The sequence below is a fragment of the Bison bison genome, unplaced genomic scaffold (genome assembly GCF_000754665.1).
Source record: "Bison bison bison isolate TAMUID 2011002044 unplaced genomic scaffold, Bison_UMD1.0 scf7180017864239, whole genome shotgun sequence".
In the NCBI taxonomy this organism is placed as follows: Eukaryota; Metazoa; Chordata; class Mammalia; order Artiodactyla; family Bovidae; genus Bison; species Bison bison.
Genome location: NW_011494811.1, coordinates 7,059,471 through 7,076,330, shown reverse-complemented (window position 1 = coordinate 7,076,330; position 16,860 = coordinate 7,059,471). Strand labels below are relative to the sequence as shown.

The 16,860-nt window shown below is 36.4% G+C and overlaps 1 protein-coding gene across 14 annotated transcripts in view; it reads right to left on the bottom strand.

Annotated features, from left to right (window-relative positions):
* Window positions 1-16,860, bottom strand: part of LOC104993485 (coiled-coil domain-containing protein 170-like) — a 39,107-nt gene that overhangs the window by 18,057 nt on the left and 4,190 nt on the right. For 9 of the 14 annotated variants that reach the window (XM_010846784.1, XM_010846793.1, XM_010846783.1 and 6 more), the window contains 3 exons: window positions 13,117-13,255; window positions 7,021-7,041; window positions 6,137-6,265 (listed from right to left, as the gene is read on the bottom strand). In XM_010846784.1, the coding sequence (XP_010845086.1) occupies window positions 6,137-6,265; window positions 7,021-7,041; window positions 13,117-13,255 (289 nt within the window). Of the gene's footprint in view, window positions 1-6,136; window positions 6,266-7,020; window positions 7,042-13,116; window positions 13,449-16,860 lie in introns of all 14 variants that reach the window. The other 5 variants (XM_010846791.1, XM_010846790.1, XM_010846786.1 and 2 more) reach the window with 3 other exon arrangements.

Genomic DNA, 16,860 nt, shown 5'->3' with positions numbered 1-16,860 from the left:
GAGCCTGGTGGGCTGCAGTCCATGGGGTCGCTAAGAGTCCGACATGACTGAGTGACTTCACTTTTACTTTTCACTTTCCTGCATTGGAGAAGGAAACGGCAACCCACTCCAGTGTTCTTGCCTGGAGAATCCCAGGGACGGGGGAGCCTGGTGGGCTGCTGTCTATGGGGTTGCACAGAGTCGGACACGACTGAAGCGACTTAGCAGCAGCAGCAGCAGCAACTGATCCATGGAGATTGTATTAGCAGGCATGAAAACAAATTTAACCTCATTGTACATCTCCATCAGAGCTCTTGGGTGACCAAGAGCAATAATATTTTGAAATGACTCTTTTTTTCTCTCAACAGTAAAACTCAACAGCAGGTTTAAAATACTCAGTTACCCCATGTTGTAAACAAATGTGCTATCATCCAGGTTTTGTTGTTCAATTTACAGAGTACAAGCAAAGTAGATTTAGAATAATTCTCAAGGGTTCTAAGACTGGATTGATCACTGACTTCAAGTGAAAGTCACCAGCGGCATTAGCCTCTAACCAGAGTCAGCCTGTCCTTTGAAGGTTTGAAGCCAGGCACCAACTTCTCCTCTCTAGCTATGAAAGCCCTAGATGGCATCTTCTTTCAACAAGAGGCTGTTTTGTCTACATTGAAAATTTGTTGTTTAGTGTGGCCACCTTCATCTTGACCTTAGCCAGATCGTCTGGATCTTATTGCAGCTACTATGTCAGCACTTGCTGCTTCACCTTGTACTTTTACATAATGGAAACAGCTTTTTCCTTAAACCTATGAACCAACCTCTGATAGCTTTAAACTTTTCTTCTGCAGCTTCCTTACTTCTCTCAGCCTTCCTAGAACTGAAGAGAATTGGAGCCTTGCTTTGGATTAGGCTCTGGCTTAAGGGAATGCTGGGGCTGGTTTGATCTCTCTCCAGATCACAAGGACTTTATCCATATCAGCAATAAAGCTGTTCCACTTTCTTATCATTTGTGTGTTCACCGGAACAGCACTTTTAATTTCTTTCAAGAACTTTTCCTTTGCATTCACAACTAAGCTGACAGTTTGGGGCAAGAAGCCTAGCTTTCAACCTATCTCAGGTTTTGACTTGCTTTCGTCACTGAGCTTAATCATTTCTAGCTTTTGATTTAAAGTGAGAGATCTACAACTCTTTCTTCCACTTTAACACTTACATGTCATTGTAAGGTTATAAATTGGCCTAATTTTAATATTGATTTCAGGGAATAGGGAAGCCAGAGGAGAGGGAGAGAGAGGGGGAACGGCAGGTAAACGGAGCAGTCAAAACTCCCAATATTTACCAACTAAGCTCACTACCTTATATGGGTACAGTTCATGGTGCCCCAAAACAATTACAATAGTAACATCAAAAATCACTGGTCACAGATAAACACAACAAATAAAACAATGAAAGAGTCTGAAATATTGCAAGAGTTACCAAAATGTGACACAGAGGCACAAAGTGAGCAGTTGCTGGTGGAAAAAGAGCCCTGACAGACCTGAGCAATGCAAGGCTGCCACAGACCTTTGATTTATAAAAAACACAGAATCTGTGAGGTGAAATAAAGTGGAACACAATAAAAGAGGTATGCCTGTTATTGTTGATGTTAAAGAATCCAAGTTTTTTATAAGTTTGATGTTGGATTTGGACATAATGAAACCTGAAATATATTTAGAACTTAACGAAATTTAGGTACCCCAAAACTCAAATAGAGCTTGTTGATAAAAACTGTCAACAAAGGATTTATATCTAGAATATATTAACATAAAGAACTCTAAATTCTCAAAAAACAACCTGATTTTAAAAAATGGGCAAAAGACTTTAACAGAAATTTTACCAGAAAGGATATACGGATGGCAAACAAGCACATAAAAATAGATTCAACATCACCAGCCATTAAGGATATGCAAATAAAAGCCACAGTGCAATAACACTCCCCATGTATTAAATATTAAAATATATAAAATACAAAACAGGGACAATGCCAGATCTGGTGAGGATGCAAAGAAACTGGATCACTCATATGTTGATGGTAGGAAGACAGAATGGTCCAGATACTCTGGAAAATTGCTTGGCAGTTGCTTATAAAACTAAATATGCAAATACCATATGACCCAGCTATTGTATTTTGGGGCCCTTATCCCAGAGAAATGAAAAATTATGTTCACACAAAAATCTGTACATGAATGTTCATAGCAACTTTACTTTTGATAGCTAAAAAACCAGAAATTATCCAGGTATTTGTCAACAAGTGAATGGTTAAACAAACTGTGGTATAAACATACCACAATCTCAGCAATAAAAAGGACCAAACTATTGATACAACAGCTTGAACAAATCTCCAGGAAATTATGCCAAGTGAAACAAGCCAATCTAAAAAGGTTGTATATGCATGATTCTATTTGCAAAACATTTAAAAACAACTTTATTGGTGTACAATTCATAGATTTATCCATTTAAAGTACACAGCTGAATGGTTTTCGGTACATTCATAGAGTTGTGTAGCCATACTGAACTTTTTTTTACTTTTTAAATTGAGATATAATCCACACACTGTAAATTCACCCTTTATCATATACAATTCAGTTTTTAGTATGTTCACAGTTGTGCAACCATCACCGTGATCTAATTCCAGAACATTTTCATTATCCCTTAAAGAAATCCCATACCCATTAGTAGTTACCTCCAACCCAGCCCTTGGCAACCACTAATCTGTTCTCTGTTTCTATGGATTTGCCTATTTTGGACATTTTATATAAAGAGAATTACATAATATGCTGTCTCTTGTGACTGGCTTTTTTTTCACTTAGCATAGTGTTTTCAAGGTTCATCTATGTTGGAGCATCAGTTAGTACTTCATTCCTTTTCATGGCTAAATAATATTCTACTATATGGATATACCACATTTTACATATTTACTCATCAATGGATATTTGTGTTGTGTCTACTTTTTGGTTTTACAGAAAATGCTATAATGAACATTCATTTACAAGTTTTTATGTGAATATATTTCTAATTCTCTTGTGTTTCTACCTAGGAGTGTAACTGTTGAGTCACATGGTAATATGTTTAGCTTTTCAGTATATAACTTTTTTTTCCGGTATATAACATTTTTGAAATGACAGCATTTTAGAAATGGTGAAGAGATCAGTGGTTGCCAGGAGTTGGGATGGGAAGGAAGTGGATGTGCATATCAAATGGCAATGGGAAGGATCTTTGTGCTGTCAAAACTAATTGTTCAGTATTTTGACTGACTGTTTAGAACATAATACCCACAAACGAGTACAAGTAAAACTGGGGAAACCTGAATAATACTGGTGGATTGTATTGCATCAATGTCAATATTTAGGCTGTTACATTTATAGTTTTGCAAAATTTGGAAGAAACTGTGAAAAGTTTACAAAGAATATCTTTGTATTATTTCTTAAAACTGCAAATGAATCTATAATTATCTCAATAAAAAGTTCAACTAAAATTAATAATAATTGGTTCTCATCATTTTTTTCTTTAGCTGCAAAATTTATATTGCCTCCATTCACCCCCTCCAGAACTGGTACATTTACCACCTTTATATTATTTGCCTTGTTACTACACTAAGGGAAGAAAAATATCTGCAAAAAATAGTCATATTGCCCTCACAAATAGAAGTTTCCTTGAAAATCAAATTAAAAATACTGGCAAAACACATTAATTTTATCTTAAATTTAAGACAGTAGGCCTTATTATACATATTATCAGTAATTTTTTTTAACAAATTGTTAGACTTTTTTTTTTCCCTTGGATGAGCCTCACTGCTCTTGGGATCTTAGTGCTGAGACCAGGGATCTAACCCAGGCCTCCTGCAGTGGAAGTGCCAAGTGCTAACCACTGGATCACCAGGGAATTCCCTGTTTAACTTTTATTACTACAGCAGCCTACCTAGCACTATGCAAGAGTTTTAGCTCAATATCATATTCCCTAAACTAGACAATCCAATTACCAACTAAATTCTTTAATATTTATCCCTTCTGTATCTGCCTTTTTCTAAATATAGCTTTTTGCACCTGTTTCTCCATTATTGGACAGAAACACATGGTAATTATTTTTGTATGTCCCACAAAGAGATAATTGTAACAGAAAGACTTAAATGTATGCATGAATAGAAAAACTGTCTCATCAAGACAATTGTGTTACTATAAAATTAAATAATAGGTTATTGGGAGGGAAAGATGACTCAAGCTGAAGGTATTCTATTGTAATCAATATACTTTTTTAAATTTTGTTTTTTATTTTATTTATTTTATTTTTTGAAGTTTTTTTTTTTTTTCTTTTTCTTTTGGCTGTACAGCTTGTAATACTTTAGTTCCCTGACCAGGGACTGAACTCAGACCCTTGGCAGGAGAGTACGGAGTACTAACCACTGGACCACCAGGGAATTGTTTTTTTTTTTTTTAAAAAAGCTTGGAGTTAAATTGTCACTGATTTTTATTAAATTTAGAAAATGCCAATATGAGCTATGAAATACTTTTTCATGTATACAGTCTCCAAAATCAATTCACAATGAGGCCTTGTAGAACCTTTTAGAACCTTTGCAGACCTTGTAGAACCTTTGGCAAACAAAAACTATGTGTAGGTACCAAATGCTTTGTGTACATGTAAAAAATTGTTTTTAAGAAGTACTTGGAAATTCTATATGAATAGCTTACATATTTTCTTTAAATCTGTTTAAAGGTTTTTTATGAATTAGACATACACATGAACCCCCGGACACAGTGACCAAGTTAGGACACAGAAAACAGATGACCATCTACAAGCCCAGGAGAGAGGCCTCAGAAGAAACTAACCATCTTACCATGAAAAAAAAAGTAATTATGCGAGGTGATGGATGTTATTAACCAACCTTATTGGGGTGATCACTTCACAACACATATGTATGTCAAATCACCATACTGTACATCTTAAATTTACACAATGTTATGTCAGTTATATGGCAATAAAGCTGGGGGAAACATTAAAAAGAAGAAGAAACTAGCCCTGTTGACACCTTATATTGGACTTCTCGCCTCCAGAATTATGAAAAAGTAAATTTCTGTTAACTAAGCCAGCCAGGCCATGGCACTTTATTACGGCAGCCCAAGCAAACCAATATAGAAACAACAGATAGCTACTTATTCAAAAGGCATTATCCAATGTCTCACAATATCAGCACTTAGAACATTTTACTTAAAGGTAACCATAGAGGCAATACAGACTCGCAGCCACATTATGTTACCTTTAACAACAACAACAGCCTTGGGATTCCAATCTTGATTACCAATCTCTTGCAACAAATATTTTAGGGTACTGCTGCTGCTGCTGCTAAGTCTCTTCAGTAGTGTCCAACTGTGTGCGACTGCATAGATGGCAGCCCACCAGGCTCCCCCGTCCCTGGGATTCTCCAGGCAAGAACACTGGAGTGCTAGAGTTCAGCTAAAAAATTCCTACAAGTATCCTTTAGTTCATTGCAGGGTATCAAATCTATCAAAGTCAAGGTACTTCTTACAAATGTGGTTTCTTTTTCATCTGTTGATACTACTCAGATGTTTCATCAAGTATTTAATAAGATTAGTAATATTTGCCATTTGGCACTTTACTGAAAGTGAGAACTCATCCTTAACTATTATCTTCCCAGGCGGCACAGTGGTAAAGAATCTGCCTGCCAGTTCAGGAGACATAAGAGACACAGGTTCAATCCCTGAGTTGGGAGGATACCCTGGAGTAGAAAATGGCACCCCACTCCAGTATTCTTGTCTAGAAAAATCCATGGACAGAGAAGCCTAGTGGTCTACAGCCCCTGGGGTCACAAAGAGTCGGACACAACTGAGCATGCACACGCAGATTATTATTATGTACATTTTGAGCAGGGCAGTTCCTACGTCATTCAGTAGTCACTCAAAAGCAGCAATATGTAACATCTCCAAAGGGATTTCTCTGGTAAAAGATAGATTTGGATCTACATTAGTGCCCCTCAGTGATAAAAGGGTTCAGTATTGAGGGAAAAAAAGCAAAACTGAGTTTAGATAAAACTTGGAGACTTTTATCAGAATGTTTCGCTCCCTACAGAGGATATAACTTCCCATGGTGTTTTATTTTCAAGTAATCCATATACCTCAGCTAAAAGATTCTTGTTTTTCACCAACAAACCAGCAAGGTCAGGATGGACTGAATCAGCTGCCCTTTTGTTGCATTTGACTGAGTTCCTGGTGGGAACCACTTCAATAGGTGGATTAAGACAAGCCTACAAAAAGAAATTTCAAATTAATCAGCTAAACATGTACCCTATAATAAAAACTGCACTGTTTTAGCTCACAAACTCAAATAAGTAACTCTAAAATACAACTTTAAAATATTCATTTTGAGGTGGTATCCTAACAAATGAAATAGGTCTCAAAAAGTAGCAAGTAACATGTTAACTTAAAAGTCTACTTTATATTTCTCTAAAAATTCTTACCTAACAACTTATAATACCTGCCATGAGTAAATGCAGCACATCTAATAAACATAATTTCTGAGAGTATAGGAAATAAAACACACATAAAATGTCAGAAAATTTTAATTCACACTTAATAAAGCCTTTACAGAGCCTTAAACTATTATAAGGTCACTGGTGAAAGATTTACCAGTATTTGTTTTATTTTTATTATAAGTAAACTCCTATGCTTATATCTTATACAAATTCATTTTTTTTTAAATCTGATTTCAGTAAATCAACATCAATTTTGTGTTTCTTTCACACTTTACTGAGAGTAAAAATTAGGGAGATTTATCTGTATTACAATATCTCCTCCTCTTACCAAAAGAGTATATATAATATTCTAAATTTAATTAGCATAACTGGCTAAGAACAAAGTTTATATGATTCAACTGAAACCAAGTAAAATATATTAATCTAAATCCCTAAAAAGTGTATAAATGTATCACATAGTACTTATTGTATTAAAGGAACAAAATGCATTTTTCTGAAGTTATCAGGTTTTAAAATTTTATTCTTACCAAGATACTAGGAATGCAGATCTGAAAAAGAGAATACAAAATGACTATATTTAAATGTTTTTTAAAAATAAAGAGAACTTTTGAAAATATGACTAAGTCACAAGATACCACAAAGAATTAACATTGGAAAACAACTTTTTGAAATAAAAAGTATAATAACTTTAATTTGAAAACTAAACGAACACATTGAAAAGCAAATTAGACACAGCTGAGGAACGAGTGAACTCAAATATGAAGCAAAATTTTGAGCATACAGGAACAAATAAATGGAGAAAGAGAGTTTAAGGCAGAGAGATTAAAATGAAAAGGTCTATCATATGTCTGTTAGGAGTCCAAGAAGGCTATATTCTATAGAATGATGAAGAGGCAATATTTGAAGAAATAATGCTTTGATCATTTTACAGAATTGTTGAAAGATACTAATCTAAGTGGTCCAGCAAGTCCCAAGAAAAGTAAATCAAAAAAATTTATTTACCAACACACTCATAATGGAACTACAGAATATCAAAGGGATCTAAAAAACAGATAATAGAAAGGACATAATTACAAAGAAATAGCAATTAGACAGGTGAGCAACTTCTCAATAGCAACAGAAGCTGAGAAAAAGTGAAATGAAATCTGTAATATACTAATAAAAAATATATCATCTTTCACTGAGTATAAAAGGCACAGATTTTCACATCTCTGCAACTGGGCTGCATCTTAAAATTTCCACTAATTCATATATGGCTTGGTTAGCCAAAAGCATACTTTCAAATTTCAAAATAGTGGCTAAGACAGGACTACTTGTTCAAATCAAAGATATAAGGTAAGTGCCAACCAGAATTTCTACTTAAATTATGTTCCAAGATTAAGAGTAAAATAAACACATTTTAGACAAAAATTGAATTTACCACCAACAGGCCCTTACTTAAGAGAATTTTAAAGAAAGAAAATGAACTCACAAAGTCTGAGATACAAGAAAGAAAAGTGAATAAAAAATAACAGTAAATATTATGTGAGCATAATTACATAAACATTAATTTTAAAACTGTGATTTATGGGGTTGAAAATAAAGAATAGAACCAGTGCAGGACAAAATAAAAGCATATAGACTGAGAGGAGAAAAACAGTTTAAAGCATTATAATAAAATATTCAGATTTCTCAAAAGTAACCATAAAAACTTCTGTTAACTTTGCTGATTATATATTTTAAAATCACTAATATACTATTAAAACAATAGTCATATAGCATATAACTCTTAAACTTGTAGAAAAAAAATAATGAGAAAAAAAGAAATAAATGCAATACAACAAAACAAAAACAATCAGTTTTGTGTATGATAGGAGAGAAAAGGAAACAAGATAACAGGACAAGTAGATTATACATACGCTGATAGAAAGACACCCACATAATCAATAACATCAATAAATGTAAACGGACTAAACTTTCCAGTTAAAAGCAAAGATTATCAATGTTACTTGAAAGAGCAAAAACTGAAAACAACCCACATGTCAAGTAAGATTTAATGGGTAATTTATGGTATCTTTATACAATAGAATCATTACTGAATGTGCACAAAGTGACACAAATCTCATGAAGTGAAAGAAGTAACAAAAAGACAGAAATAGTATAATTACATTAAGTAAACTTTTAAACATAAAATTAATATTTATTAGGGATTCTTATATAAGTGCTAAAACTTGGAAGAAAAGCAAAGAGAATGATTGACACAAAACTCATAAAAGCCACTATTTGTAAGTGTAGGTAGGAATAAAGGGATTCAGTAAGTGGCAAAGAGGACGCTTCTCAGGTATTGGAGTGTTTTAAGATGTTGGGTGGTGGGTTTATAGGTATTTGTTTTATTACCTAGCCTGTGCATATACATTTTATAGTTCTTTCCTATGTATATTTTTAAAAAATCCATTCACAAAACAAAACTACATATTTTTAAAAGATGCATCTATATCCAAAGACATACATCAAATGTATTAGATGAGACAGAAATGGAGATGGAGAAAAAGTAAAGCAAGAGGAGCCCTGTACAGAAAGATGATATTGTACCATGAACTAAGCATGATTAACTCGACAATGTACCTGAGATATAAAACAAAAGAGCAAATTGATTAAAATGTGCTAAGTTCTTAACATATCACAATATTGCTAAGATTTCAAACACCAATAACAAAAAGAAAAAACAGTAACCATTATGTTTCATTAGGCTTTTAATTTATAAAAATAAGAAATATTCAACCTGCAATTTTTATAGACAAGTTCTTTCAAATTCTTTTCTTATTTCATAGTTTAGAAGAAATGAACAAGGAGGGATGCTGTATGTGAAGCTCGCTGAAGCTTGCTTATATAATAAAAAATTAAAATGTATAAAAATTGATATATTAATATAATTTGTATTGGAATTCTATGCAGGAATTATCACGCACAGACTAAATTTATATGAATAAAAAAAACTTCTCCTAAAAACATAAATCTATTTTCAGGGCAGGAATAGAGACACAGACATAGCAGACAGATGCATGGACACGGGCAGGGCAGGGGATGAATTGAGAGATTGGGATTGACATGTGTCCACAGCCATGTATAAAGTAGATAGCTAGTGGGAACCTGCTGTATAGCACAGTGAGCTAAGCTTGGGTGCTCTGTGTGGTGACTTAGATGAATGGGATGGCAGGAGCAGAAGGTGTGAGGAAGGTCCAAGACAGAGGGGATATACGAATATGTATAGCTGATTCACTTCATTATACAAAGAAACTAACACAGCATCATAAAGCAGCTATACTCCCAATTTTTTTTAAAAGTCCATTAAATAAACAAACAAAAAAGACTACCAAAAAACAAACAGAAAACACCCATATAAGGCTGAGCGCCAAAGAATTGATGCTATTGAACTGGGTGTTGCAGAAGACTCTTGAGAGTGCCTTGAACTGCAAGGAGATCCAACCAGTCCATCCTTAAGGAAATCAACCCTGAATATTCATTGGAAGGACTGATGCAAGCTGAAGCTCCAATACTTTAGTCACCTGATGCAAAGAGCTAACTCAGTGGAAAAGACCCTAATGCTGGGAAAGATTGAAGGCAGGAGGACAAAAGGACATCAAAGGACGGCAGGTGATGAGATGGTTGGATGGCATCACTGACTCAATGGACATGAGTTTGAGCAAGCTCTGGGGGATACTGAAGGACAGGGAAGCCTAGTGTGCTACAGTCCATGGGAATGCAAAGAGTTGGACACAACTGAACAACTGAACAACAAAAAGACTGAGTGCAAATAGCAAGGTAGAAAGTTAGGTTTAGTAGAATATCATTAATGTAATTTTTTAAATGGCCAAAACAATATAAGAAGCATTCACATATATCTAAACATTAAAAACATGGACACAAAGGCTATACGCTTACTTCAGAAATTATCTCTGAAAAGAAGAAGGAAAAAAAAAAAAGGTCCAGGATGGTCCAGCAGTACTTCCACATAGACTTGTAATAGTAGCGACCCTAACACCCTCATCTCTCACCACCCCAGACCCTGGATCCACTCACTTCCCTTCACCAAGATGACTAACGCTCAGCAGCAGAGGCCCCAGGACCTGCCCTAGAGCTAAGAGTGGCAACGATTCTTACTGGCTGATGTCTGATTCTACTGTTAAATTTATTTATATTACCCACCCCAAGAGGGGCTTTCCAGGTGGTGCTAGTGTAGAACGCGCTTGCCAATGCACAAGACATAAGAGACGCAGGTTCGATCCCTGAGTTGGGAAAATCCCTTGGAGAAGGGCATGGCAACCCACTCCAGTATTCTTGCCTGGAGAATCCCATGGACAGAGGAGCCTGGCATGCTACAGTCCATAGGGTGGCAAAGAGTTGGACACAACTGAAGTGACTCAGCATGCACACATGCACGCAACCCAAGACTGGAGAAGGATGAGAGGTTACAAAATGGTCTTCAATTTTATGAGTGAAGTTTTATTTTCTTAAAAGAACAACTAAAGCAAATTTGGAGGGAAATGTATTAGTCTCTATACTTTTCCGTAGGGCTTCCCAGGTGGCACTGGTTTCCCACGCAGCTCAGCTGGTAAAGAACCTGCCTGCAACGCGGGAGATCTTGGTTCGATTTCTGGGTTAGATCCCTGGGTTGGGAAGATCCCCTGGAGAAGGAAAAGACTACGCACTCCAGTATTCTGGCCTGGAGAACTCCATGGACTGTATAGTCCCTGGGGTCTCAAACAGTCGGAGACGACTGAGCGACTTTGACTTCACTTCAATCCCAGGTGGCGCTAGTGATAAAGAATCTGCCTCCACCTGTCAATGAAGGAGATGTAAGAGATGGGTTTGATCCTTGGGTTGGGAAGATCCCCTTGGAGTAGGAAATGGCATGCTACTCCAGTATTCTTGCTGGGAGAATCCCATGGACAGAAGAGTGTGGCGGGCTACAGTCCATGGGATTGCAAAGAGTCATACACAACTGAGCCACTAACACACACACACAGTCCCATAGAAAGCATACTATTTTTTTTTTTTTTGAAAACATGCTATTTTTAAACTTACTTGTTGCAAACTCAAGCATTTTGTTTTATAATTGATTTAAAATAAATTTCATAGTTAAATGAGGACATGCTGATAATAAGACAATTTTATTATTATAAACTTCATAATATACCAATATTTAAATATATATTTTATGGTGTTAAAACTTGTGGAAAATGATAAAACAATTTTTTATATTCCCAGAGGTATTTATGAGCATTTATGCACTTTAAATGAGTTAGAGATTGTAGAACAATGTCCTTCTTCATTGTATCAGTTACTTCTTTTCCCCATCTTTCTAGAGGTATAGTTGAAAATTAAAATTATATATAAAGTATGTGACAATGTTTTGATATTTGTATACATTGTGAAATAATCTTTACAATCAAGCTAATTAATATATCCATCACCTCACACAGTTACCATTTTCTTTTTTTTGTGATGAGAACATTTAAGATCTAAACTGTTGGCAGTTTCAAGTATACAATACAGTATTATTAACTATATATATATATATACACATAGTCACATTGCTGAACATTAGATCTCCAGAACTTATTTATCTTGCAAAAATAATGTCCCCTTTAACCAACATCTCATTTCCTTCTTCCCACCACCTCAGGAAATCACCATTCCACTCTGTTTCTGTAAGTTTGTTTTAGATTTTACATATAAGTGAGATCATGTAGTATTAGTCTCTGTTTGGCTTATTTCACTAAGTAAGAATGTCTTGCAGGTTCATCTATGTTGTTGAAGATGGCAGGATTTCCTTTTTTTTAAAGGCTGAAGAATATTCTTCTAAAGAATACATGTATCACATTTTCTTTATCCATTCATCTGTTGATTTATTTACTTTTAATGTAATACATTTCCTTTCCTAGGGAAGAAACTAGGTTAATTATTCTCATTTAAAGACAATAGGGGATGGAAATAAACCAGTCCCCTAAGCCCCCATCCTTACCCCACAGCTCAGACTTCATCTCCTAGGAGTTACAAGCTAAAGAATAGATGGATCTGTCTAATGGTCTTAAAAATATCATCTGACCCAAGAGGGTATTTAATTTCCAGAAACAGTCTCATCAGGGTCCAGCCCTAATAAAACAAGGCTGTATATCAAGGGGGTAATATGGGACAACAGAAAGGTGATGAGAGTCAGACTACTCAGTTCTGCCCTTAAATCACTGTGGCCTCTTTCCAGTGTTCAGTTTGCTAATCTGCAAAATGATAGGGTTGGATCAAATTAACTCAGAGGCCCTTTATAGTCTATTTTTATATTGTTTTGGGACTGTGGGCCTTGGTGAAATATCAGAATCACCAAAAAGGCAAAAATAAGTAAAATTCACTTTGAGGTTCCATTAGATTCAGAAATTTCATTGCTCCTTGTTCTAGAGTTAAGTCAGGAACTGGAAGTGAGATCTTTGACTCATGTCTTGAGTCGTGCATTGGAAGGGTGCTCCACAGGCGAGGGGGCAAACAGAACTGAATTTTCCTTTCTGCTAGCTCTTGCTTGTGCAAGACGCTGTTTTACCTCTTCCTCCTGAGAACAGAAAAAATTAAATAAATCCCAGAGTACAACTTACCCCTGAGCTATTTTTCCGAGATGCATAAGCTGATATATGTTTGACTTCCAACGGCTTAGCCTTGCGGGGTCCTTTGCTTTGGGCAGTAGCCAGCTTCCCTGGATTTGAGTGGTTTAAAAACTGGACAGGGCTTGACATGCTGGAGATAAAAGAAGCATGAACAAGATCTACTAATGGTGAACCAAGGTGCTTCCAAGAAGAGTTTTCATAGAATGGTCAGGAAAAGATGCTGAGGTCTGGCCAGCGCCCACAGCAATGTCTCTGCGAAGGTTCCACGTCAGATCCTTATAGTTTAGCCAGACCTCAGAAGAAGCTGCCCGCTGAACCTGTAGCTTGGAGATAAGACAGATCTAGTTTCTAAAGGCAGTATCAAAACAGTGCTTAAATTACAACTGGTTGAAAATAGCCTGCTGATATACACATATGCACTTATATCATACTTAAATGCTACTTGTGAATCATATCTTTAGATACCTGACTTGCAAATTTCCTTCATTTTCAATTTCTGAGTCTATAGGAAATATAACTATATCCCTCAAGATTCAGTCAAAAGCTAGTGTCTAAAATGAGTTAATGTAACATGTGATAGCTCATAGTGCTCTGTCCCAGAGAAACATAAAATGTAACCTCACATTATGAATTTTATAAATTCAATTTCCTAAGAACTCAATACTGCCTTAAATCCATTTTCCCTACCCAGTTCATGTATTATCTTTCTTTTCAATAAGAGAAATAGAAGAAAGACACCTTCCAAATTATTATCTATATATTTTATTAAGCAATAAGATGGAGATTTCTTTTTTAAGATCAGAGAATGAACTCTAGTGGGGGAAATGTGGCATTTAGAAACTGTGCACTGAGAGGGCTGCATGCAAATAGGGTATGAGTTTCCTTTGCTGGTGGTATCTCCCAGAAAATGGAACAGTTCCAGAACAAAAAATATCAAGAGGGTGTGAGCTGAAGAATATTGAGCTGAAAGTATGAAACCCTGGTTTTCTTTACTAACCCTGGAAATCTATTTTGAAATTCTTCTATTACTTATTCCAGATTTATTAATACTGAAGACAATTATTAAAGAACAAATATCTCTAATGAAACTTTAGTCTCTTCCTCATTTTAATTATTCGATACTTAAAATCATTACTATATCAATTCCTTTTCTAAGAACCAAAGAATAGACTTAAAGAACGCCTTCCTCAGTGATCAGTGCAAAGAAATAGAGGCAAACAATAGAATTAGAAAGTCTAGATATTTCTTCAAGGAAATTAGAGATACCAAGGGAACATTTCACGCAAAGATGGGCTCAATAAAGGACAGAAATGGTATGGACCTAACAGAAACAGAAGATATTAAGAAGAGATGGGAAGAATACACAGAACTATACAAAAAAAGACCTTCAAGACCCAGATAATCGTGATGGTGTGATCATCAACCTAGAGCCAGACATCCTGGAATGCGAAGTCAAGTGGCCCTTAGGAAGCATCACTATGAACAAAGCTAATGGGAGGTGATGGAATTCCAGTTGAACTATTTCAAATTCTAAAAGATGATGCTGTGAAAGTGCTGCACTCAATATGCCAGCAAATTTGGAAAACTCAGCAGGGGCCACAGAACTGGAAAAGGTCAGTTTTCACTCCAATCCCAAAGAAAGGCAATGCCAAAGAATGCTCAAACTATCGCACAATTGCACTCATCTCACATGCTAGCAAAGTAATGCTCAAAATTCTCCAAGCCAGGCTTCAACAGTATGTGAACCATGAACTTCCAGATGTTCAAGATGGATTTAGAAAAGGCAGGGGAACCAGAGATCAAATTGCCAACATCTGTTGGATCATCGAAAAAGCAAGAGAGTTCCAGAAAAACATTTACTTCTGCTTTATTGACTATGTCAAAGCCTTTGACTGTGTGGACCACAACAAACTCTGGAAAATTCCTCTATGGGAATACCAGACCACCTGACCTGCCTCTTGAGAAATCTGTATGCAGGTCAGGAAGCAACAGTTAGAACTGGACATGGAACAACAGACTGGTTCCAAATAGGAAAAGGAGTACGTCAAGGCTATATATTGTCAGCCTGCTTATTTAACTTATATGCAGAGTACATCATGAGAAACGCTGGACTGGAAGAAGCACAAGCTGGAACTGTGGTGTTGGAGAAGACTCTTGAGAGTCCCTTGGACTGCAAGGAGATCCAAGCAGTCCATCCTGAATATTCACTGGAAGGACTGATGTTGAAGCTGCAACTCCAATACTTCAGCCACCTGATGCAAAGAACTGATTCACTGGAAAAGACCCTGATGCTGGGAAAGATTGAAGGCAGGAGGAGAAGGGGACGACAGAGGATGAGATGGCTGGATGGCATCAGCGACTCAATGGACATGAGTTTGAGTAAACTCTGGGAGTTGGCGATGGACAGGGAGGCCTGGCTTGTTGCAGTCCATGGTGTCGCAAAGAGTCGGACACGTCTGAGCAACTGAACTGAACTCACTTAAGTTTTGGTGAACTGAAAAGGAGGAATAAACTGCTCCTCAGTCCTGGAACAAGGATCATACTGGAGACAAAGGTTTTCTTAAGAATCCTATCCTCTTCTTTTTTTTAAAATTTCTTTACCATTTTATGAATCTTATGCTCTATTAAAAACAACTTACGAGTTTCATTTATATTGCTTCTAAGAAACAAGGTACTATGTGGGCCAAAATATATTCCCAGAAGCATGAACTAATCTTACAGTATCTCAAGTACCATCTCCTTCCTTGATTCATGCAAGGTGAGAATAATCTCTCTCTCTTCCTAATTCTTAAGAGTATATGATCTATGCATTTCCTTTGATTGTTATGTCATTCAATATTGTATGAGGTAAAAATCTGATCTCTCCTACTACATTAAAGCTACATTAAGAGCAGAATCTATTTCTGGTTTATCTCTATCATTCCATACTCAGTTCAGTTCAGCTCAGTCGTGTCCGACTCTTTGCAACCCCATGAATCACAGCATACCAGGCCTCCTTGTCCATCACCAACTCCTGGAGTTCATCCAAACTCACATCCATCGAGTCGGTGATGCCATCCAGCCATCTCATCCTCTGTCATCCCCTTCTCCTCCTGCCCCCAATCCCTCCCAGCATCAGAGTCTTTTCCAATGAGTCAACTCTTCACATGAGGTGGCCAAAGTACTGGAGTTTCAGCTTCAGCATGTCTTTCCAATGAACACCCAGGACTGATCTCCTTTAGAATGGACTAGTTGGATCTCCTTGTCCAAGGGACTCTCAAGAGTCTTCTGCAACATCACAGTTCAAAAGCATCAATTCTTCGGCACTCAACTTTCTTCACAGTCCAACTCTCACATCCACACATGACCACAGGAAAAACCATAGCCTTGACTAGACGGACCTTTGTTGGCAAAGTAATGTCTCTGCTTTTGAATATACTATCTAGGTTGGTCATAACTTTTCATCCAAGGAGTAAGCGTCTTTTAATTTCATGGCTGCAATCACCATCTGCAGTGATTTTGGAGCCCCAAAAAATAAAGTCTGACACTGTTTCCACTGTTTCCCCATCTATTTCCCATGAAGTGATGGGACCAGATGCCATGATCTCTGTTTTCTGAATGTTGAGCTTTTTAAGCCAACTTTTTCACTCTCCTCTTTTAACTTTCATCACAAGGCTAAAGTTCCTCTTCACTTTCTGCCATAAGGGTGGTGTCATCTGCATATCTGAGGTTATTGATATTTCTCCCGGCAATCTT